At 39.1% G+C, this 26,336-nt stretch overlaps 1 protein-coding gene across 1 annotated transcript in view; it reads left to right on the forward strand.

Moving 5' to 3' along the window:
• Positions 1-274: 274 nt before the first annotated feature.
• Positions 275-26,336, forward strand: part of LOC116846463 (probable chitinase 10) — a 43,784-nt gene continuing 17,722 nt past the window's right edge. Inside the window, exon 1 of the mRNA XM_032820331.1 lies at positions 275-531. Within this exon, the coding sequence (XP_032676222.1) occupies positions 529-531 (3 nt within the window). The 5' untranslated portion in view covers positions 275-528. The remainder of the gene's footprint in view (positions 532-26,336) is intronic.

The raw sequence follows: 26,336 nt of genomic DNA on the forward strand, positions 1-26,336 counted from the left end.
ACAACGACGACGAAGACATCGTCTTCGTTGTCACCGCCGCTGTCGTCTGGAAATATGCTGTGAAAATGTGCAGTACCCGAGTCAGAAAGAGAGAGGTTGCACCCTGATCAGGTGGGAAGAGGCGGGCAGAGAGAGAAAGGGAATAAGAGAAAGAGAGTGAGCGAGAGACAGAGAGAAAGAGAGGCGGAGAGAGAGGGAAAATGAAAGAGAGCGAGAGAGAGAGAGATAGAGAGAATGACAGTAGGTTGGTTCGCCACAGCCAGTGTTTCTCGAACTGCTGTCAGTGACAGTTCATGCGATCATGCGGCGGCGGATCCTCGATTATTGATCCGTATCATTAACGAGATCCTTCCATTTTTTATTCTCCGACAGTTCTGTCGCGTTGTTGAGTTTTCTCTTCTGTCACACCGTTTTCCAATCGCGAGACATTGCCCTGGGGGGATTTTTCGTTGGCTATCTGCACTCGCGCGCAGTGACACAGGTCGATACAACGGACAGTTGTTGTTATTTTGACTAATCGGAGCAATCATGGTGAGTACGATTTTACTGTGCCATCCTGTCGTAGCCGATTGTCGTGTCAATCTGATTCTAATTTTAAATCTTTCTCGACGATCGATATATTGGTGATTTTAATGTACAGCGCAAAATACGAAATGCCAGGTGCAATATTTTCGCGTGAACTCGCGTTGTCTTTCGGCTCACTCGGGCATCGAAGTGCTGTCGAAATAATCTTCGCGTTCATCCAGAATGATTATTATCATCGAGGCAATGTTTCTTTAAGAAGCGACTTAACTTTGACGTATTAAAACATAATTTTATCAACTTAAAGGTCTCGAGGAAGGACTGGTTTAACACACATGTGTTCTGGCTCGTCACTACATTGAGAGAAATCTTGCAATACTCTTAATAAATGCGTTTGATTGAGCGTTTCAGAGTGCAATTTTTAGTAGACTAGTGTCAACGTAAATAGTTGTCACAACCGTTTATATTTACCGGTAAATATTACCGGTTTATATTAACCGGTAATATTTACGAAATAATTATTAATCAAATTCCTTATTTTGTTGAAGCAATTAAATTGTATGGAAAATAATTTGGTGATAATCACTAAACAAACTGTTACCGAAGTGTTCGGTCATTTTATATATATACCACACAATGTGATAAATATTAGTGAACAATATGGTTTTATTTAATAAATTTTCCGATAACTCGTCCTAAATAAATTGATGAAAGTCTTACACGGATAACTCGTACTAAATAAATTGATGAAAGTCTTACACAGATAACTCGTACTAAATAAATCGATGAAAGTCTTACACGGAGAAAGAAGTACTTTAAATACTTGAAAATTTATTTGCGGGATATAAAGTTTATTCCTAGAAATAAATTTTGTTTCACACAAGTAAATTTTATATCTCACAAATAAATTTTCAAGTATTCTTTTCTTAATGTGATAGCCTTGACAACGGATACCACAAGCTTGGCTAAGATTATTCGCTAAAATTTACCAAATTACTATATTTAATTGCATTTTATGGAAAAATATTTCACTAAAATATCTGACAACTATTATTTATACTTCATGGTTATTACAAAATCGTTTCTTACAGTGCACAGTTATTGATTCTACATTGAAAAAATTATTTTTATATTTAGAACTAAAATACTTGGTACATGCAATTTTTAGTTGACATTACCATGTTTTTTACTTGTGTCAAACAGAATAAATTGATGAGAAAGAAAAATGCACTCTGAAGAAGTGATATTTGAAAATTTATTTGTGTATGTGTGTGTGTGATAAAACTTTATTTCACACACACAAAGTAAAGTTTATTTCACAAAACTAAGCTTTACTTTACAGAAATAAATTTTATACCCTGCAAATAAATTTCCAAGTATTTTTCTCAGTATTCAAGCATCAATGAAATTTTTTGATTGCAGTCACCAAACATTTGGTTGATTCAATTTTAACTAAATTTTGGCTTGCTGTATTAAATTTTCGTTTTGACAACAACAGAAATCTTTTTTTGATACATGTATACCCGTTCATCTAGATCGTTATCGATGCACTCAATCGATCATATCGAATAGGCGATTTTCCATACTCCCATCGCTCTCTGTCGATCCGTGCTGAACGAGAAACGCAGTTTCATCGGCCGGCGATCCGTCCCGATTTATCAGAGGCCTCCGACAGCGGAGAGATCGTGCAAACTAGTTGCTCAAATTTTTCGCGACTGTTCATCGAGAAGAGTCACCGCGATCGCTCATCCGCGGACCGGCATTCGCTGCCGGATCTGCCCCGCGTTAATGTTGCTTCTTACACGCGGCACCATTTCCGAGCTCGTCCGATTTTTCGCTCCTTTCTTTCTTTCTTTCTCCCGTTCGTTGCACGACGATGTTATTACATCACGCATGGATTCATGCGAGACCACCGTGGAACCGGTCTGAAAAGAGATCGATTCGAGCGGGATCGGAACGGCCGCCCGAGAGATCGCGAGATCGCTGGTGTCGTTACCAGGGCGTAGACTTTGTCGCGGTGGACGATTAGTCAGCACGAGTTTCTTGAAGCTTCATAATTATACACTGAGGATAACCGCTTCTGATAAAATGGCAAGCGTTCCACACGTGCAATTCTCTCGTTAGATCGATAGAGCGGAGCTGCGCCAGCTGGCCCACTGGCATCGGTTGTGCAACCCGCGGGAATGTAAAACTTCGAGATTATCTTCACGACGTCCGATAAACAAACGATTACAGCCTCTAATAATTTTGTAACGATCATCGCGCGTTCGTTGTGCCGTCGAGAAATATTATAATGCATAGCATTTATCGCCGAGAGAATAATAAAAGCCTTGACTGTCCTCTCGTCTTATAAATATACTCACATCTCGAACCTTCTCGATTAATATATGCGCTTCGATTATTTATATAAATTTCTCCATTGAGAGATAAGTTAGATATAATATTGTTATCTGCAAGCCAATTCTATTCTATTCTTATCCAACGTTCGGGAAAAATTGATGCCCTTTCAACTTTCAACCGCGCTAGACAAATGTAGAAGCTACTTACACAATTATCAAATATATACTATAACCATACAATTAACAAGTTTACACTAACAATTAAGTTTACATTAACAATTAATCGCCATGGACATGTTACAAGAAGTTATGAAATGAGGATCTCAGTCACACTATATGTTCAACACTGTTATATATAGCGTACATTTATGAAAATGTAATCTTATTCTTAAAGAATAAGACTATTCTTTTATGTATGGTCTCAGAAAAATTTCTTTTGGGACCAGAAAGAGGACGTTCTAAGTATAATATCCTTAAAATTAGAATTTTCTCTAATATAAAATTGTCAAAAAATATATGGATAATTTTGCAATACTCAAACGCAATCATCAGTCTTTTCCTTCAATGTGAGAAGTAAACTTTTTCATATATTTCAAAGTTAGAATTTTCGTTTTATATAAGTCACGTTAAGGAAAAAGATTTATGATTAACCATTTGGTCTTGATAAAAATTTCTTCTAGTAAGAAGGCATTCTGCTTCAAACAAACATGTTCCTCTTGATTCAAAAGGGACAAAATTAGAATAATATTCAGCAAATTTCAGATTAGCACAGTTTACTTCTATAGAAGGGCAATATCCTCTCTATAAGAATTTTCGCTTAGAATATAGAATTGCAGAAAACAGTACTCTGCAACTGAAATTCTTTTTCGTGGTGTTAGAGTATTTTTCTTTTAGTTTCAAAGACATTTTATTGAGGCCATACCTAAAAGGACATCCGCTAAGAATGAGATTATATTTCTTTTTATATTTCTTCTGTAGAAATGAAGAAATGGATCTTATCAGCAATCGATAGATCACACGATAAGCGTCGGACCCGTGTTGTTCCTTCGGGGCGAACTTTCAATCGCATCTCTTTGCAAAAATCCAATGAGAATTTAATCGACCAATAATCCCGATCACAATCAGACAATTTTGCGGCGCGCGCACACACACACATACACATTGTCAGGACCTTCGCTGTACCAAGAAACTCGTTCTGTCCTTCCGGGTTACCTGAGTCCTCTCACTTTCGTCGTGCGACGACCTCGCCGACGCATTTTTCTTCTTTTCTTTGTTATAACGGCATAAATCGCCGAACGCGACGTCGAATTTGTCGAGCTACAATCGCGCACGATATCTTCCTTGCGCGTGGGCGTCCTGTATATTCCCAGTGCGGACGTGTGAATGGATATATTGACAAAAGACGTAGAAAAAGAATCGCGTATTTCGTGTATCACGTTGGCAGCTCTCCGTTGCACGCATCCGCGTCTTCGCGCATCACGTCTTCGCCCGGGATTCACCTGTTCGCGTTGCGTGAAAGCGCTGATCCGCGAATCGTTCGCGTAATTGAATCGACGCGCTCGCTGGGCTTTTTCACTTTTCACTTTTCATCGCTGCACCAATCTGAGCCGAGTCACGGCCGATCGACTCTCGCTGCTGCCTGGCAGAATTTGAGCAGAAAAAACGAAGAAAAGAAGAGGAAAAGGCATCTCGAATTAAAAAACTTACGCGACCGTCATCCGCGATAAATCACACTGTCCATCACTGTTGCCACGATGGAGAAATTAAGGGAAATTATACGATCAACTCGCCGTTCGATCCCGTCTGGCACTTTTTGTGCGTCCTTTGCGCTCACGGATATTCTGCTCCTCGCTGATTGATCATCGGCGGATCTGGATGCCTTTTTGCTCCACCGTTAATTTACATTTATCTGTATTTAAAAAAAGGAACTCTGGTTGTAAGGTGCTATTTCCTGTAATATCATATTCTAAACAAACTGTAAACTTCCAAATAAAAGCTGAAAGAATATTTCTTTTCTATTAAAACGGACCACACATCAAGAAAACTGTACTTGTAAATTTTTTCAGTGAGATATAAAGTATTTATTCACAGAAACAAATTTTAATCCCATAAATTTCTAGTATTTTTTTTAGTATATTGTGCAAAAATATTTGAGAAATGAAAAATATTTACTTGCTACTAATAATATATTTATGTATCAGATAAAATATTTTTTAAATAAGCAGATATACATCTCTTCTTAAAACCTTAGCTTTCCATAACAATTGTTTATTTCGTTTAATGAAAGAATTTATATTTAAGTAAATATGTTATTAGTATCCACCAAATTAATATATTTTCAGTTTTTAGATATTTTTTCTTTTACAGTGTATTAGTAGGAGATCTACTGAATATTGTTTTAATTCTTTTCTTCCCTTTTAAATCAAGAGAAATATGTTTACTTGGTACAGAGTCGCCCTTTTATCAGAAAAAATTTCTGTTAAAAACAAGATTTGCAAACCCGAAAAATGACTACTTCTCTAACTTTAAAGATATCCTGTTTTTGGTTTTAGAAGAATCCTCTAAGACCATACATGAGAATAAAATCCTCTAGGATTCAGAGGATTCCGCTAAACATCATGTTTTTTTGCGTGCGCGTGACTTTTCAAAATGCTCGAGTCTCTTTCTTTTTGCGCTTCGTGAGTTGTCGATATTCTAGCGTTGAACGAAACGGCATTCTCCGCAGCTTGGCGTCTAGCGCTTGCGAATGAGAGAAAGTGCAAGAGTTTTGATGTACGCCATATACAACAATTTTCAAGGTAAACTTTTCTTCCGACAACGCGTTTAATTTAACGAGGCCTTCTTGTCGAAATCGAAGTCAATGAACATTGGCTGTTCTCCTATATCTTAACTACGACAGTAAAATGTCGCGTGCTTCTATAAATCTACCGTATTAGCGCTTTCTATTTCATTCCGCCGCGCCTCGAAATATTGAATTATGCCGTCGTATAAGCGACGTAACGTTAACGATAAATCAGACTATCGTGACTATCGCGGCGTTGCTTCCGAGAAAAACGCATTTGCATTCGTTTTTGACGAAGACGTGTCAGTGACGAATCGACCGTCGGATATTCGTCGAGGCGACTCGCCTCATCCTGGCAGGATATCCTTCATTGTTCGGGACCGCTCGCGGCACCGACCGGCCGCGATCGCAGGATGCAATGGATTGCGCTGAATTATTAATGAGCGTGGCTAATCGTGACCAGTCGGTGTAACGGTAAAGAAAGAGAAGAAGAAGCAGAAGAAAGAAGAGAAAAAGATCTCACTTCTTTCGCGCGACATCCGCCGGTGAAACCTCTGAGAATCAGGTTTTATAACGTTGCGTGGCGTCAAAACACTTTGACATTCGCTTGGCCGCTGTAAAGACATCCCGCCTATTTTGAAACCATTTCGCACGTTTCGCTGAGCGCGCGGCTCGTTTCTCACTCACCGGATGAGTTTGCAACTTAATAATAATGCCGGATATTTAGCGTAATGGTCCGCACGATTTTCGAGACGCTTCCGAGGGCTTAAAGAAAAGATTGTAAGGTGAAACGTTTCATTCTGTTTTATACAAGCTGTCACTTGCAATACAAAATTCAAAAAACATTTTTTTATAAAAACCTTCAATATAAATCATTATACAGTTTTTTTTCGTATTAGAGATCTTTCAGACGAATTTAACGCATCATCAGAAATGTCATGTATTAATATTTAATATCAAATCTGCAGTATTATTTTAAATAGTAGTACTTATAAGCTTTAACTCTAAAGTATTGTAAACATTAAAAAAATATATATATAATCAACAATATTTATTAAAACTTACGCAAAGAAAAAAATAAAGAAGTGCAAATGTTTTTTTACTATGATATTACGTAGTACAGTGTCTTATTTTAAACAGACTGACTGAATATCTCGAACATATACATAAATTGATTGTTGATGAAAATTAACAAAATTGCATTTTTTATTGCTAAATAACTCCTAAATCTAATAGACTTAGGTAATACACGTCTTAGAGTTTTTCTACGCAGAATTGAATGGTTTTTTTAGAATCTGCTACAAAAAATACCACTTTCTATTTTAAAAACAAGGTTAATGTCCATATGATCTTGGTCGTAGGTTAAAATTCGAGATTACCGTCTTTTTTCTCCGTTAAAGCCCTATAAATTTCGTCTGAAACACTTTTGTCTGCCAGACTCAGTTTTCGAGATATTCGGTTGGCCGTTTAAAATGGAACTCTCTGTACATACATTAATAATAATGAGTCCGGTATAATGAGCTCTGCGCGCGTTTCTAACGTCAAGTTGAACATCATTTTTAGACACGCTAGGGTATTAATTGATCGACGGCATTCGCGCGAAATTTGCATCGCGAGAGTCGGCTCTTGCGCGTCCATACATATTCATAGATCAATCTACGGTATTCTGAATACGTCATAACCGCGGTATCGCTTCGCCACAGATCGTTTCAATAAGATATGATATGAACAACGACGGGTGATAAAGTATCGATGCGAACTAGCGTTTGCTATTAAAACGCATCGCTCGGGGTATCAAATCCCGTGTGGAGAATCCATTTAATCGCAACAACGCGCTATAAATTACGGCGTACACGCATTTATCGATCGATAAACCAACTCGCGATACACAAGATCGCTGCGAAAAAGCCACGCTGCTCGCTTCACAATCAAATACGATTCGCGATATGTTTATGACGACGCCGCGGGCGTTTCTCGTGCACGTACACTGTCGATAGATAAATTCGAGCGAGGGAGAGAGAGAGAGAGAGAGAGAGAGAGAAAGAGAAAGAGATGAAGGAGAGAGAAAGAAGGACAGTCACCAAGATCCTCGACAAAAATTGCCTTACCGGTTGAGGGATACGGATACGCACAAACTTGCGGTGCAGAATGCGGAGAGCTGTGTGGCCGCGGGATAAAATATTATATTTAGTCGCACGACGAGGACACTGGAGACACGTTTTGCACCGTCAGCCTCGGGAGAGCGAGTGAACGGGTGCAGGTCCACCGGACAGGGTGGACTTCGATAGAAATTCGACCGGATTCCACCGGCTTTCTATCACAATCCTTTTTACAACGGCGTTACGACGGCGCATTGTGCGCCATTTATCTCGAATTACGAGCCGGACAGCACGACGCGTACGTGCGCGCGACTTAAACGGGTTCTTGAAATGACATCAAGATGTGGAAAGTAACGACGGCGACGTTAATAGGTCCGAGTGAGGTGTACACGCGTGTCGATGTCCGGCATGTACTACCTTTGTCACTACTAGTTTTAAAAAACTATGCCGTGTTGTCGGATGTATTCAGCGCGTGGTCGAAGATAATTTAATATATGAGTGTTTTGACACCGAAAACAAAACGCTTGAGCCCATTTCCTAATTAAACATTGAAAAATTTCACAGTGGAAAAGGTCAATGGAGAATGTACTAAAGAAAATTTCAGAGGATTTCATATTATCACGCGTTGGAAATAAAAATCTTCCCATTCATAACGGATTTCAAAATGAAAATTTTTTTAATCGACTTCAAGAACAAACTATTAGTCTTTTAAATATCTAAAAAATACGAAGTAAACAATTTTTTTACAAAAATAAACTGCCTTCAAAAATCTCCATAGTTTTGAAAAATTATTTTTATTAGTCTTGAAATTATTTCCATGTATTTTAATGTGTTCTAATATTCTGACGATATTAGAAATCGGTGCAAGAAAACAAAATTAGGTAATAACTGCTATATAGAGATAAATAATAAATACAAGACTTATTTAAAAAATTAACTGCCTTCAAATAACAAAAAAACTTATTAAAAAAAATATGTCACATAAACTCTAGAAAGTATGAAATAATTTGAATCAATATTCCTATATCTGCAGTCCTACTTTAATATCCTAACAGATGAAAACCTGGTTGATTGAGTGAATAGTTTCATATCTTTTTTTATTATTTATCTCAATTAAATAAAGTCAGTTACCTACTTAATTTGTCTTTTTTTCGCGCCGATTTCTAATATCGTTAGAATATTAACACATTGATTGCCTAGATTTAAATTAAGTATGTATATGAAACATAGCTGTCATCCATATATGGATGACGTGGCGATCAACGTGTTAAAATAGGATTGTAGGTAGGATTGTAAGTAGATTATAATAGGAACATTGATTCAGGATCATTTCATGCTCTTCAGGGTGAACTTTTTGAAAATAGTTTATTTCGTTTTGTCCTTTTCTTGCCAAAATAAAGGACATGGACTACAAAAGAAAATATTTAATTTGGAGAAATGATAATATCTCTCAAGATAATGATAATATCTCTCTAGCTACTCAGTATGTTTCCACTTAGGTTCGCGAAAGGTATGCGTGCAGATTTAAAATACCTTCCACCGGAAACGAGGTGAAAGGGCAGGCGTGGAGATTGTCTCTGGAATATAAAGTCTCGCAGTGGAAGAATGCTGCGCGGACGATGCGACATGAAGGAAAAAGGAAAACAGAAAGACAAAGAAAAGGACGACAGGAAGCGTATCCAGGCCACCCACGTATCGCGGATTTATCATGTTTTCCGCACAGGAAACGCAGCTGGAAATTTCATAAGCGCGAGCAGGCATAACGGCTAAAATCCGGTGGAGGTGAGGTGAAAGGAAGACGTGGAACCGAATTGAGATTACAAGCGAAGGAGGAGCGCCGTGCTTAAAGTGGCATGGATACTTGTCAAAAGCCAGACAATATTGCATTTTGCGCGGGGTGCAAATTTCACGGCGCCACGAGATATTTCCTGCGGGAAACGTGGAAATCGCGAGCGAGCGGAATGAAACGTCGAGCGAACGTTGGCGGCAGTGACTCTCGGCGTATGAAAAGAGATCCTAGAAGAGGGAAAGGAAACGAGAACACGCGACAAGGGGAAAGTAATAGTCAACGAGTGGAGAGAGACGCATTATTTATGGAAAAAGGATATTTAAATGAAAGAATATATTTTCTTAAATTACGTAAACGCACGCAGTGCAAATATTATACGGAGCAACGTAAAAATTGCAAACGTCGCGCGCTATCCGCTCGAAAAATTTATAAAACTATCACGGAGGAATTTTCCGCTCTACAAATTTATTAAATGTCCACAGAAAGATTATCTCAGAACATTTTTATATGTATGTATATATCCATTTTTGAAAATCATCCAATTTGTAAGAACGACTGTATCCCGGCTGAGAACAGTCTGAGAAACGGCGAAAATTTATGATCTTTGGCGCGAAATCTAAGCTGCATTAACGTGCAGTTGTTTCCCGAGGATTATGAAAGTGGGAGTCTCCCGTGATGACATAGTATTGTATGCGCGCGCAGGTAACCATTCTGTTATATATAATAGCAGAATAACAGCGACAAGTGGAGTTAGTGTATCTGGAATGAGAAAGAAAGAGAGAGAGAAAAAGATAAAGCACCGTGGAAACGGCCGTTCAATTGCGCAGCCCACAACCTCGGCTGCTTTCCAACGTAACCTACATACACTTATACCTCTGTCTAAAGAAAATGAAACCCTTGTAACCTTCTTATTAGTACGCGTCCGCAGGATGCGCAGGAGGGGGGACACGCGGCCCGATTAGTTGACAAACGAAAATTTCTCCGTTTCACGAATATCGGAAGAGGAACGTGAGAACCTAAATGATCAGCTACGTGGGGCACGCGTCGCTTACTTTGCACACGTGTGTAAATATTGAACGTACTTGAAAAGATGACGGCTATCCTCTGATATTTTTCAGATTAAGATTTAAGCGTTAGTAAAGCGCTATGAATGGGCGCGCATGTAATTACGGAGAGGCGTCCTCAGCAATTGATTTCGTTAATGTTTGGTGCGAGACACACATTTACACACTGGAGAATGAATAATTTCAATTCACGAGCGCTTCGCGATGGGTCCGTCGCGAGACGAGCGTCATGAAGCGAGCAGGCGAAAGAGATGGGAAGTAAGCGGGTCTCTCCTCCACAAATCAGCAATATGTCTCGTAGCAGGAAACCAGTGGAAGTTTCATAAGCGCGCGACACCGAGCGCGCGGTCCCAATAGCCCCTCCGGCGGAAGTCGGGTGAAAACGGTTCGCAAACGTGCGTAGCCTGAAAACGAATCGATACACGCGCGCGCGCGCACACTCGCCTACGTGCGTGCAGCGATGGGCCTAAGCGCCGAGTGTCGACCTGCAATTTCGAGGCGCACCACTCGTGAAGAACGCACGTGAAGATCGTGGAATACGACTCGGGTAAATTGTTCTCTCCTTCGTACACGGAAAAGAAAGCTCGGTTGGATTAAGCAAACATCTGGTGAAACATAAATGAACGAACCAGATACTCCGGGGTTCAAGTTACCGGAATTCTCTATTCGAATTAATGAGATTGCTGGTCAACCAGAACTTGCGGTTTAATTTGAACAGAATTCTGGCAGCTTCAACCGGAATTTCTGGTTCGTTCATATTTCACCAGACATTCGCTTAATACAACCAAATTTCTTTCTTCGTTTATGGTCGAATAATAATTAGGCCGGTCGTGTGAACCGAATGAAGGAAAAGTGAAATAATTCCACCAATTAGGAATTGGAAATATAAAACAATACAAGTGTAAAAAGATCCAAAAAAGAATAGAATGGATATTCGCCGCGAAACTTGATTGACATCAGAAACGAGAAAACGCGCTTAAAATTCCCGCAAAATACGTGGAAATCAAAAGATGTATTCGTAAAATGAGTTCTTTTGTACAAAACACTTTGCTTTCGTCCTGACAGTCAACGAATAACCGCAAAATTAACGTGACATGTAACCTTCCTTTTTAGCCGACCATTCCTCATGATTTTGTCATGTTAATTTTATGATTATTTCTTTTATGAATATATCCCTTTATTACGTATTTTGTAGGAATTTTAAGTGTTTTCTCGCTTTTGATATCATAAATTAAGATAGCCGCGGCGAGTGCTCAGTGATTTTAATATATTTTTATTAATTGTTTAAAATTAATGTCAACGATTTACGATGCACTTTCGTCGTGAGTCTCAATACACCGGCGAAAGTGTCAGGCCCATCACTACCTGGACGCGCGTACCGAGTCGGCCAAGTCGAGTTCGCTCCGGCAAGAGCGGATTTTTTGCTCGGAGTCAGGTCGTTTCCAGGTTAAAACGCGTCCCCGGCGACACGTTTAACAGGTTGCCCTTATGTAAGCCCGGACACACGAGTGCGGCATGGACCGTCCTCGTGTCGTGTCGATTCGACTACCAGGATTCGATTACCTGCGAATAGCAAGGCTGTGTACGGGTCTCAATGTCAAAGGACAGCGATATCTGGCGACCCGGAATCAAGAACTGTCGGGGCGTGGGACCTCACACGGTTCCGGCTGAAAGATTTCCACAAGGATGAGGTAGACTAGCTGAAGGATATCAGCTGTGCAATCCTGTTTCAGTGTCGAGAGGCGTGGAGCCGCTCGCGGTTGAATGTATGCGAGCCAGGAAATCGGACAAGAGGTAATATTCAACGTGCGAGTGCGAAATACACTTCGACATGTACCTACGCGATTCTTGCATCTTAATTATGTGGAGAGAGAGAAAGAAAGAGAGAAGGAGAAAGAGAGAAAGAAAGAGACTGAGACGTCGTTTAATTTAATCGATGAGCACGGCAATGAAGGTGGCGATCTTTTGCGAAATATTGGATTGCGCGCGACGCAGAAGCTTGCTCTGCGGAAGGAGAAAACTGTGCATGCTGTCCCGATAAATTTTCTTACGAAAGTATTACTCGGATATATTGATAATATCTCGCGCGTCGTTCAAGGTTAATTAACTTGGGAAGTGAAATTCGACGATACGTGCTGTTTTTCTGTCGGATTGCCCAATACGCCGCGCAAGTCTCAGGCGTTGTTTCTTTCGTTATTCTTGCAGCATCGCGCTGCCGTCCGTTGCGTATATAGAATAACGAGCGTGTGTTGTCTTCGTTTTGTAAGACAATATACGTGTGCAATGAACGCGAAAAATTCAGTCATGACACGTAGCGAATCATAGCTGTACTGATAACACACGACGCTCACACACGAAGATTCACGCAAGACAAGAATTTCAGTGCGATTACACAAAGAAAAAATATTTAGAAAATAAAACATATTTATTCAGTGGATACTAGTAACACACAAATATTCATTTGTACTAATATAGAATATCTTTCATAAAAAAATATACATTTTCTTAAAATTTCTTTAGCTTCTTCCATGAAAGATTAAATTTTTTAATGAAAAAATTTAGATCTAAAGAAATATGCTATTAGTATTCAACAGATATCCTTTTTTTATTTTTTTTAATACCTTTTGCATCAGTGTGCGAGAAAATCAATTCATTTACTTTAATATTTTTTATCGTGTTGTACTAAGGAGAACTTAGAACGGTATTCATAATCAGATTGTATATTTAAGATCGTCCTAAATTCATTTTCAGATACTACACGGATTATTTCATTAGCTACAGAATATTCAAAGGTGAACACAATCTAACATAAAATATAAGATAGGATTATGAATATCAGTCTTCAAGAGTTGTATGTCCCAAATAATCAGATTGAATTGATTAATGCCGACCAGATTGTTACTTTTGTTATTGTTACTTGACTCTAAATCCTAGACAATGCAGTCGACTTACGAACTTAAATTAATATTTCGATCAAAGTCCATTGAACTTTTCCCAAAAATCAAGCCCAATACGTTCGCCCGTGAACGGTAGAAGGTTTTTTTTCCTAAGTGGGTCATTTCGAGTTTAAAATTCATTACGCGTGTACACGCGGGAGGCGTGTCCGCGAAGTGTTCTTATATAAGTGTATGTGTGTGTATGTTCCAAGGTATAACTCACTTTCTTCCAAATATAGTTGAAAAACAACGCTCGCCGACTACCGTCGAGTTTCAATGTCAACATATTACTGATATATAAATCGAAATCAACGCGCGCGGATATACAACTTACATTAGAAAGCGGCTCGCGTGCGATACATGGCCTGTCTCGGACGTCAACCTGCTCTTCCTACTGTCATATAACAGTCAATAACCGATACTTTTCGTTCATCTCGCGTGACTCGGCGCAAAATCAAGAGGCGACGATTCCTAATTGCACTTCATGTTCTCGCGAATCTACCTCACTCGTGACATCCCGCGTGTTCGAAAGATCTTTCCGTTCCAGGCTCCGAGTCGAAAAAACTATCGGAGACAACGAAAAAAACCGCAAGACGACGGATTTCTATCTGAAGAGAGAGAGAGAGAGAGAGAGAGAGAGAGAGAGAGAGAGAGAGAGAGAGAGAGGGAGAGAGGGAGGGAGAGAGAGAGAGAGAAGAGAAAAAAATAATGAATTCCATCCCACAGTGTTCTCGCAGCCTACAAAAGCTCCTTCCGCGTTATTGTCTCTCAGGTTTAATAAGAGCCAAGACGCGCTAGCGCGAGAAGCTCGAAGCGCTCGCTATGTATATTTGAACGTGCGACATGAGCGTGTCGAAATGAAGCGCGCGTTTTGTCTATGCGAAAAAAAAACTGGGAATTGGTGTTTCGAGTCGCAAGAGACATAGAAACGCGGTCGTGTATCGCGGGCGAGCATCGTGAGATGAGAAAGACGGATCAATCTGTGGCCAATAGCGGCCTACAATAATGCGTTGTGTGGCAATGTATTTGTGCACTAATTAGACAGCGTAATAGTGATGAGCCATATCAGCCAGCGGACCAACTAATGCGCGGTTGGAAAACTTGCGATTGGAATGGAAAAGCGGCAAAACTGCGCGCTGAAATAGTGTTACCGAGCTGAGCCGATGCAGCCGCGAACAGTAAACGCGCACGGAGATCCCACGTTTCGTTAACAATTCCATCCTGACGCCTTTGTTTAACAATGAGTGTATGCTAAATGTAAAAAAAATTAATTGCTCAAAGTTAATTGCTTCATATAGCAATTGGACTAGTGTCACGTCTTTCATGGATTTGTTTTCGATGTTTCATTCCAGTTCACTTCCTCGACAGACTTCTTCAGTAGAGGAACGATCTAAGATTCTACGAAAGAAGTTCCTTAAAAAAATTATATGATTCTTCTTCTGATATGTTAATCAGTACCAAACTTGCTTTTTTTAAAAAAGAAGTAAAGAAGTCGCTAAATGTACGCGCTCTGTACAAAAAAATATATAGACTGTACTACAAAAATAATGATATCACACAAAGATTTGCACGAAATGAATCTGGCAAATTAATAACACCATTTTTTAATTTCTTTATAAGTAGATGCTTGTTATACAACTATTCTTTTGTTATAAAAAAAATAAAATTAAGATTTATACACCTGACGTGTTTGTATCACAATAAGATGCACTGCAATTCTAAAATATAATTTTGAAGTAAATTTATATGTATTTTAATAAATTAAGCATACTATTTCAAACATACAACTAAGAAATATTTAGAGAAAAATAAAATTAAAATTTACAAAAAGAAAACATTTGGCGTGGTTTGCTTGCAATAAAAAATGCATTGCCAAATCCAGAAGTTGAAAAATTATTTTAAAAAGTCTGAGAAAGTTACTGACCAAACAGAGGAATATTCAAATTATACTCCAGGTGATAGTACTGAACGAGATACGCACACTCGACCTCATTTTCGGAAACTAATATTTGAAAACTCGAAAGTTTAACGATCTTGAGAAATTTATTGATGTTCCTGATGGTAATGATGGTTATAATAATTATAATAATGACATTTATTGTAATAATGATTATAATGTCAATATTCGTCATGTTAATGATGACAGTGACGATAATGATAATCATGATGGTTATAATAATGACAATAATGTTGCATTTGTTAACTTTCAAATGGAAGAACTCAGCTCATAGAGCAGTTAAGGTAAAAATAAAAACATTTTTCGTATACATCATGTAATTGGGCCATGAATCGATTAAGCCTACTTAGAAGTCGATCTAATCAGCCGTTATGGCGACATGATTATCTGGCCAGCTCTCAACTAGAGGCGCGGCATAATAATACAGGGCCACATTCTCGCTGCTCGTGCCTCTGCTTCGCGCGTGCACTTGGTACAAAACACTATTTTGTCTCTTGATATACGACAGAAAACGTTTGGTTGGATTAATCAAATTTCTGGTGAAATATGAGCGAGCCAGAAAATTCAGGTAGAACTTCAACTGGAACCTCTGGTTTATTCATGTTTCACCAGAAATTTGGCTAATCCAAGCAAACTTCTTTTCCGCGTAAAAAATCGATTTATATTAAAGTGCGAATAGAAGGGTGTGAGTTTAATTTAATTGTCAGAGCCTCCAAGGATACGTTAGATTGCGCGAAATGAGAATCGCCTTGATCAGCAGATGATTGCGCTGAAATGACGGCTGCAAGAAAGTAGCAATTTTGCTCGAATAAAAAATCGCTGATGCGGAATTAATGTCATAAGTCCAGCGACAACATTGCTGCGTGAATATACGCGACTCTCTATGACTCGGGAAATTATTGCGATTGGCGGCAACTGGAAGCGAGAAGCGAAAGCGAAGTTGGACGACTCGGGCATACCTCGTTCGTACGCTAATCGAATTCGAAGCATAGGACGCGAAACTGGCTCGCTGTTCCCGTCCAAGCGTCACGGTCTCATTGCCACTGGCGATCGAAACCTATTTTTTATCTTTTTCTACACGGAATCTTGTGTAGTTGCCAAGGTCGGTAAAGCTAAAGCAGAGATCGCGTGATTATCTCAAATCACCCTTAGAAAATTGCACGAAGAAGCAAATCCGGAATACACGACGCGTATTACACGGACGCGTCTTATAACTGCCGGTATTTTTCTTTTTTTTTCACATTTGATTCCGGTATCCTTGCGAATACGTTTAAATCCTCGCAAGTATCGCGCAGGTAACGTCAAAGTGAAGCACTGTTTAATTAGAAAGTTTCCCGAAGAAGCGGGGAACAAATTGTCGAGCCATGAGAAACGTTAAGAATATAGATTGTACTTCGGGAAAGTTCGGCGTAACCATTGAAACGTACGAACCGACGGAAATGATTAGGAGAATAATAGATAGTTTCTTTTTTTCACCGCCGGCACTTTCACCCGAACCGCGGGTTAAACGTTAATTGGCTGTTAATGAGCGCAAGCCCTCTCTCCTTCGCCTTGTGCCTGGTATCGTAGAAGAAGTTTAAGAAGCGTGCCCGTAATTTATATTTGCTACTGTGCGAACGGCGGACATGAGACGTTACACAGTCGTGCGTTACGCCGCCGTCTGGCGATTACATGGCGATTCGCGTTCTAATTGCATGATCGAACGAGCAGTAAAACGGAAAAAGAGGAAACCGCCCGGAAAAATGTGCGATCGCGCACTCGACGCGAGTCTCAAGGGAAACTCAGAGCGCAGCGAGATATTGGGTTGATCCATAAGTTCGTGCGGACTTTTAAATAAGATTGAGATGCAGTTTATTCTTGTTAGAAGCAATTTTTATCGATAATAGATGTACTAATCCGTTTAACGATTTGCTGCTATTTTTCGCGGAATTTCATAACTCCCCCCTCGTAAAACTCTTTTCCGGCGAACAAACGTTCCAAGTAATTTTTCACATCTTCTAAAGAAGCGAAGTTTATAGCGTCAAGGGAGTTCTGTAATGAGCGAAACAGATGATAATCAAAGGAGGCAATGTCAGATGCATGTAGTGAGTGAGACAAAACATCTCAGCTAAATTCTAATAATTTTTACGGAAAAAAATTTTTACGATAAAAAAGCATATAATGCATTGGAAAAATTCATTATCGCCTTCATTTTCAAGTTATAACAAAGACAACTGTACTTCTTTCAACAGTATCACTTATATTACAAAATATGCTCTAAAATCTTAGTTATCAAAGCATATACATAAATGACTAACTGTATGTATATAAAACTATCCTCTTGATACCAACATATGAATGCCAGATAAATGAGAATCCATATAAACTTTGTGGATCAACTCAGTATATTTACATGCGCTGAAAAAAAGATTTTGTTGTCGGAACGGAAATTTAGTTAAAATGGGATGTTTAATAAGGATCAAAATGGGATGTTTAATAATTGCAATTGTAAAATTTAATTGCGGCTTGTACGCTTTGCTCTCTCACTAATACATCGACACGAGGGAAAAACATGATAATGTCAACCGAATCGTGTATACCAAATATTTTAGTTCCAAATACAAAAATAATTATTTTAATATGCCGCTATATGATAAAAAAGAGCAAATATATAATTTCCCACTAATCTAATTGCGATTTGAAAAAACCTTTCCACCTTTTTCTTGTTTATTTTTCTGTTAAATTTCATTTAGAAGTAGACCTTACTATATGAGATTAATTAAAATCGAAAGAGCTACGTTAATATTTATATTTCGTGGTTCGATAAGAATACACCACAAAGTACGCGGTGCGTGTATAAAAATCTAGAAGATATGGCATTTGTATATATGAGAAATATCGATGAATCATAGCGACGGCGCGGTAACTAATATCGAATTTTAGATCAAGCATAATAGAGACGGTTTTTATTTTTCATGGTCCACAGGCTTTCACCTGATTCCAGGTTAAATGTTAATTGCCGACTAATAAATTTGCAAGCGCGCTTTAAAATCCCGTAAGTATTTCAATCACGCGCAAAATTCAAATTCGGGTGAAAGTTGAGAGATACGAGCGCTGGTCGGGACCTGGAATTGTCGCTAATTAGACGACAATGAAACGCGTTGTCCGCTTCAAAACTCAAACTCTTTTTTTCTTTTTCTTCCATGAAGACATTCGCCCCGTTTCATACGCGCGTTCTTACGCGAAAATATGAACGGACATAATTTTATAATAAAAATTATTGTAGAATTTTGTAATCGAGGAACAGGTCGACATTCTGCAGCAATTAACTATCCTTTCATTTCACGCGTGCTATTTATAGTTCAAAAACTGAAATGTGCTACTAAAAAATGTTTTAATATTTATTTATATTTTTATAGTTTATTTTATATTACTTTTATATTATATTATATATTTTTATAGTTTATTTTATACAATATATCTGCATTTTTTTTTATAGTTTTCAGAGACTGTGGTTTGTGAAATGTGCCATTAAAAAATTTGCTATGTTTCTAGTGATATTTACTGATGTTTCCTAACGATTCTTAACAATTTATTCCTGCACTACGTACAGAAAAAAAATATATATTGCACGGAAAAAAAGTTTGGTGGGATTAGTTTCTGCTGAAATATAAACGAACTAGAAATTTCGGTTGACGTTATCAGAATTCTGTTGAAGTTAATTATAAATATTGTTAACTTGAACAGAATTCTTGTAATTTTAACTAAAATTGCTGGTTTGTTTATATCAGAAGTTTGCTTAATTCAACCAAACTCTTTTCCATGAGCATTCAAGTAAATATTGCTTGTTTTTCAATAAGTTATTTCCACAAGTTCTTATATTCACAAATTTCTATCACGAGAGTTTATCACAAGCATCAAATTTATCGAAAATATATTTCAAATTTTAGTGAGTTTAGTATTTTGAATAAAAATATTAAATTAAAAGAAAAAATTCAGTTCACTCACTTTATAGAGTCGAGCCAACTTTTTTTTGGATAGTTTTATAATATTCTTGCAAAAAAATTAAATTCTTCTTTTGAGTACGCGATAATGAGCTTTTTCAAAATGTGTAATGGATATATTTCAAGACCACATAATTATCAAGAAAATATTCTTTGCTGGAAACCGTTATTTAAAACCATTACTTAAAAAATAAGGAAAGCAATTAATCGCTTTCCTTAGCAGTAGAATAACATTGTCTCCTGTGTACTAAAAACGTAGAAAACGTAGAAAGGGATTTTATGAAAAAAAAAAGAAAATTACAACATTCTGTTCGTGTGCGAACATAAGCGCGACTAGCAATTTTATATAACAGAGGCGTCGCCGCGCGAGGACTCGCCGACATCTCATTGCAGAATCGCAAGATGCGAGATAACACTCAAGCAACGAGGGTTGTCAAGCTCGTGTTTGCGAGAGTAAATGAACGTAGACGGATAGAGGAAGATAGCGATCGATCGTCGTGACGGCTGCGGCGCGAGTCGTCGTCATTGCGCGCCGAAAAGAAATCGCGGCTCGAAGGTGAGCGTTCTAAGGTCGTGGCGGCCGAGGCGAAACCGAGAGTCACGTCTCATTGAAGTACCACACGCGCCTCTTCCACGCGCGCGTACGGCACTTCTAGTAATTGTTACATCAGCGGTGCGGCGCGCAAATTACCGTTAATGCGTGGAGCGCGTATGCCTCGCCTCTACGAGTTTTCATAATCGACCCGGCGCGCCGCGCGCGTTGTGAATTATCGCCCGGCGCGGTCGTAAAACGCCACGAGGAACGTCGCCGGTGCAGTTCCGACGAATCAGGTTGCGATTTACATTTGATTACCGCGCGCCTCTGCAATTCCTGAGCGCGGAACCGACGGAATCATCGGCGTGGAGAAAGAGAGAGAGAGAGAGAGAGAGAGAGAGAAAGAGAGAGAAAGGTAAGATCGAGATCCAGGGATCACGTTTTTGCAAAGGCGTTACGACGATCGTAGAGACGACGCGGTTGGCACGTTGAAACAAATAAAATTGCACGAACGCGCAACTAGCACGCGCGAATACGTAAGAGTATCGCGAATCTGTACATGGAGAAAACATTGTAGGAAAAATTACGTTAGAACTGTATTTCTTTTTGCAATGTAGAGCTTTTTCCTGTAGAGCTGGACTATACTGACATTGGTTATAGTTATGCAAGAATGATTCAAGCCACAAAATTATGACTTTTTAATTTTTGTCTCAATAGATAGTCTTTCTACATAAACAAAAAAAAATCCAAGCCTTGTGGACATCTAAAATTAATTAAGAAACAGTTTTTATTTTCTACTAGTTGCGCCATTTTTTTCACTAGCTGTGTCTTGTTTACTTATTTTTTAAGGGTTAAGCTTGTCAATAACGTCCTTAAAGAGAAGAAAATTGATCATGCTTGACTTCTTGAACGATTACGAAGAATCTCAGTGCCATACTTTTTAAATCGTGCGTCAAATCTTCATCTTCATTTTTCTCGAAATGTAAGTTGGATCATTTTTGCATAACTACGACGAATTCTAATATAGAAATTATTATAGAAATAGTAAATTCGGTGATCTATCTTGTACATGATATAAAAAAACATTTAATTGCAATAATTTTGTAGTAAAAGTTAAACGTGCATAATAACATTTTTCCCAACAAATATATATAGTATAATAGTTCCGGTCATAATTCTGTACAGTCTAAGATTACAAAGATTTGTAATCTTAGACTTGTTGTGACTTTTACTGCACTATTTTCTCTGTGTATATGACATGTAACGTTTGCAACTTGATTTATGACGTTAAATTACGGCGACTTTTAAAGCGGCTTTCCGACGTTTTCTTCTTGCAACGCTTATCGTATGTTTTACTACTAATTATTCCGCCATATCTACAAACTTTCATAAAATTTATCTTGCATTAAATAGACAAACTGATGTTTATCGTGGATGGCAATATATTATTGACAGATTCCGGTTCGCTCGAAGGATTGATCGAAAAAGGGTGAGTCGTCTCGAGCAGGCACACTTATCGATGAAATTTTTGCGTTTACCTGTTAGATAAGTTGCCCGGTGCGGCAGGAGAAATTAACACGTTTTCTGCGAATGGTAGCGTAGATTTGCGAAAGTCAGGAGGGAAAAATATGTCGACTTTTTGCGCGATGAGACATTTGTTTCGAATACGCGAAGCTCGCGGACGACTCTCATGCGAAATAACGAGGCGCACAAATCGAACGCCGTGCATTTCCCGTGCATTTGATAATGTCGGCCTTTTTGGATTTTGATGTCCGGGTGATTGCAAAAAGCACGGTCGGTGTGTATGCAATGGCGAGTCGTGCAACGGCGTTGGAAACGCGCCTAGGGCGGCCGTCGTGCAAAAGAATGGAGAGCGTGAGGAGAAAAAGGAGCGCAAGGCTCTCGAGAGCCGAGTGCAAAGGAGGTAAAGCGTAAGCGGCGGGACGCGTGAAGGAGGAAAGCCGCGAGCACACGGCGGAAACCACGATACCGGGCGTTCTCCGCGAGAGTAATACAATGTGGAATGCACTTCGGGACGTAGGAATCCGACGGCGAGCGGGAAAGCTTGAAAAGGAAAGCAAAACGAAAGAAGCGATACGGGGGATATGTGGAAGAAAAATTTGCGGAAAAAATTCTGGGAAAATAAGTAATCGATGCATTTTTCACAAAGAGACACATGCAAAATGAAGCAATTTCTCTCACTGCAGACTTGCGTCTTGTCACTTGAATGATGAATTGAAACGCTGATTGAAATCTAATCGAGGGCAAGAATGTGCAGTTAATAGTTATGTGCATCGATGGAGAACCAAGTGCCACGACTAATTGCGTTTTTTGTACTATTGTTTCTCATTTTTATTACACGCGGTTCATATTTGCTGTTTAGCTTTGCTTTCATTTTGTAGCGCGAGAAGGCTTTTATTGAAGTTACAATAAAGGCGGAGGTGTGAATTAAATGTCTCGGATTTACAATTGCTGCTTAAGTGATTGCATTAATGACAGTCTCGTGCTTATGACCGCATGGCGGAAACGTTTCTATTCTGCGCGAGAGGTCGACGACAGTAATTCAATAAGGAACGCGCGCTCGGAACGTTCCGGGATTCGAGCAGAAATAAGAAAGCTTGACGTCGCGGAAAATAGCGAAGCTGTGTATTAAACTTGAGAAATACAACAAGAAGAGAACAAGGAGGAAGGGAGAGGGGAGAAGAAAGTCACTATTGCAATCTTAGATAAAATATTCAAAGAAACTCCATTACGAAACGCAAAGTTCGTAACAATTGAACATTTCAAAAATACGAAATACTCGAGCCCAAGAGTACATCACGAGAATGATTTTGCACACTGAGAAGAATAGCACTTGGATTGACAAAATCGGCGGTCACTCGCCTTCAAAGAAATGTTGTATCCATTGAACAAAATACGCGTTAGTGCAACAATAAGTTATAGTCATATAGTTACTGATTAAGTCGCAATCATTGAATTAATTGACAACTCTCATCACAGCAACTGTACAATTTGATCAATTGACTAAAGGTCTACTTGAACGAATTTTGTTCGTTCGAGTGAATTGTCTCATTAATTCAATTACTTCTGTTTTCTCAGTGTAAATGCAATGCAAATTAAGGATATACAGTGAGTCGCAAAATGGTTTAGACACAATAAAGTTGGGAGCTTATTAAACTGTCAAAATTGAAAGTCGTTGGATACTTACGCAATAATAATATAATTAATAACATAATAAAGACACTATATGATAATAAGTGAAAATAACGCTAATAATAATTAATAATCATAATAATTAATTTAATTACTGGGCAAGAGCATGTCAGTAATGATCCTCAAAGACTTGTTTGGTAAGCTCTCAACTTCATAGAGTCTAAACCATTTTGCAACCGACAAGTACAGTTTATCGAATGAAATTTTAGCCTAACAAAATACGCAGGTTTCGATTGAATTGAATTACGATCGCTTTGGCGGAGATAATAGTTACGTGCAATTTTTTCTGCGCTACTTTCTTCTCTAATTAAATCATTGCTCCGCGCAAACAACGAACTGCGAACGGTTCAGGCGTGCGATGTGCAGTATCGCGGCGATAATCTCGCCCCGGAGATGCTATTGAAATTACGGCCAGCGATTAACGAAAATATCCGAGGAGATTGAAGTGTGTCGTATCTCAAAGCTATGTACGTGCGGCAAGCACGGCCGCAAGGGCAGCGAAGTTATAACCGCAGGCAGAGACTCTGAATGAGAGCGCTCGAGTGTAAACCAGGTAAATGTAACGAGCTACGTGGCACGGACGGCGAAGAAAGCTTAGCACGGCGTAGAAACCGGCCAAGAATGCATCTTGCCGAACGCATCTCGCGGGCAGCGATCTCGCGAGTCCGCTTCCACGCGTTGTTCCCGTCGTCGTCGTTGTTGCTGTGCGTAAGATCGCATGAGTCACGCACTCGAATTCCACATTATCCAATTAAATTAATGCGCGATAATCTGCGCGAGTTTATTGACTGAACGTGTATAACTCGCGCTAACGAATACCCGGCGTTTATCTACAGCGAGACATAATGCGTTTGATAATCACGCTCTACTCAACGAGCATTGAAATCGACTAAAATTTCCTTTGATCGAAATAATCGGCAAGTCAATCATTGGGATTAATTTATCGTCGTATGTGAAATCACAAATAATTTCGTCGATTGAGGAAATTAATGATTAACACGTTGACTACCTGGCTCATTTCTGTCGATTATTTCAACTTAATTTTCAATCCCCGAAAAGGAGGTGAACAAATAGTTCGTTCATTGGTTCTTTATTGACTATATGTTAGATTTGTTACATATAGTTGGTTTTATGCACAGAAAAAACGATTGGTATTTGTAACTATAAGCACACAGAGAGATAATTGTTATAAATTATAGTCAAGAAAAACAATTTTTTTAATCAATTCTTTTATGTTAGTGATAATAACCTCTTGTGCATATCACTACCATTTTTGTCTTAAAGCAACTAAATTGGTTGGGAGCAAAATAACGATGACTTTAGTTAATCAATCTTTTTTTCTCTCAGTGGACGAATCCGGTCCAGTGGAAAATTCCGATCGTAGTTACCAGAGTTCTTTTCAGGTTGACCAGAAATCTTGTTAACTCAAACAGAATTTTAGTGACTTCAATCGGAACCTTTGACTCGTTCATATCTCACCAAAAAGTTCGTTAATCCAACCAAACCTTTCTTTCCGTATACATGACAATGTTATAGCGGTTGTCGTAGTAATGAACGTATCAATCAAACTTTCATGTGTCTAACTGTACATTCATTAATAATTAATCCCATCTATCAGTTAAATAATTTGTGACATACATGACAATTGATTAATTTTCATTATTGATTGTCCGATTGTTTCGGTCGAAGAAAATTTTTATCGATTAAAGTGATGCTGGAGTCAATGGCGAATTTGAAAAATGTTGATAACGTAAAGATGATCGTCACTAATATAATATAGTCATTAATATAATCTTTTTCGTATTTCTTGTACATATAGATCTTATGTAAATATATATTGTTTTACTCTACCATATTTAGTGGAGAACCTAGCCACGCATATACATAGAAATCTTTTTACAAACTTTCCCGATATTTTTAAGTTTATAAATTCAAATATAAGGGTTCAGCAATATTTTATGAAATTTTTCTAAGTGGAGCAAGCTCCCGTTCAATATACACAAACTACGGATCTTCTGTGTCAGGCAAATATTTACTTTAACTGGCAGAATCTCTACCAAGCTAAAAAAATTAGTGTAAACTCTGAAAATGTCAACTGTGAAATTGTTTATCGTTTTCGTCATATATCGAGCAATGTTCCAATTCATCCTCGCACGTATTTTTATTGTGTAAAAGCGTTTGTAACTCTGTATAGCTGATAAAACGTGAACTTTACAAAAAAGCCAGTATTCCGTTGATCAAAAAATTCCCTTTAATAGGAATGCTGCAAATTCCAATACCTGCCAACACCGGCTTTATTTCGTGCACCATGTGACAGCTGTGAGATTGCACGAATTGAGTAAATGGGAATGAGTCACGCGGTCTATTGTCATGGCGATAAAGAAGAAAAGGAAAGGAAAAATCGACACGTAACACAGGCGATAATTATGTGTCGCGACGGCAGGCTCGCGCGTCGTTTCCGCGCCAGCCGAGGAAAAGCGAAAACCACGCATTGTGACCGGCCGCTTCTCGCGCATAATCGCCAGCATAATTGCACCTCCCCTTTAATGGGCGACGTTGAGAATCGATTTCTCTCGCTCCGCCGGTGAATCAACAATTAGACGCCGGGCGCGTACCTTTACGACGGGCAACTTTCGAAAATCCCGAACCGCGCGTACGCGCGCGGTCGAGGAGGCGCGAGCGTCAGTGAAATTTTCACGGATGGACGGCACCGCTGATCTAGAATCCGCCGCAAAATCGACCAACAGGACTCGCCTGCATCCTGCGTGTCGATTCTCTCCGGTTGAGACCGAGACGGAAGGAGGACGACGGCAACGACGGTTCGCAGCGAGCTGCGAATCTCGCCAATTTTCACGACGAGCTCCGACACTGATCGCACGGGCACTCCAGATCCAACGCGCCTCATCGTCTCCCCGCCCTCTGATAATTCACATTTCCGCGTTTCATAAAATATCTCCTCCTTGCCACGGTCTCCATTCGTGTCGTCTTACTTACGTACTGTTCTATCCGCGGGATATTTATTACACGACGAATCTCCACGGTACCATGCGTCACGACGCAGTAGAGAGAGAGAGAGAGAGAGAGAGAGAGAGAGAGAGAGAGAGAGAGAGAGAGAGA

This window comes from Odontomachus brunneus, unplaced genomic scaffold, assembly GCF_010583005.1.
Source record: "Odontomachus brunneus isolate Ranch 3 - 2012 unplaced genomic scaffold, Obru_v1 Obru_scaffold_001, whole genome shotgun sequence".
In the NCBI taxonomy this organism is placed as follows: domain Eukaryota; kingdom Metazoa; phylum Arthropoda; class Insecta; order Hymenoptera; family Formicidae; genus Odontomachus; species Odontomachus brunneus.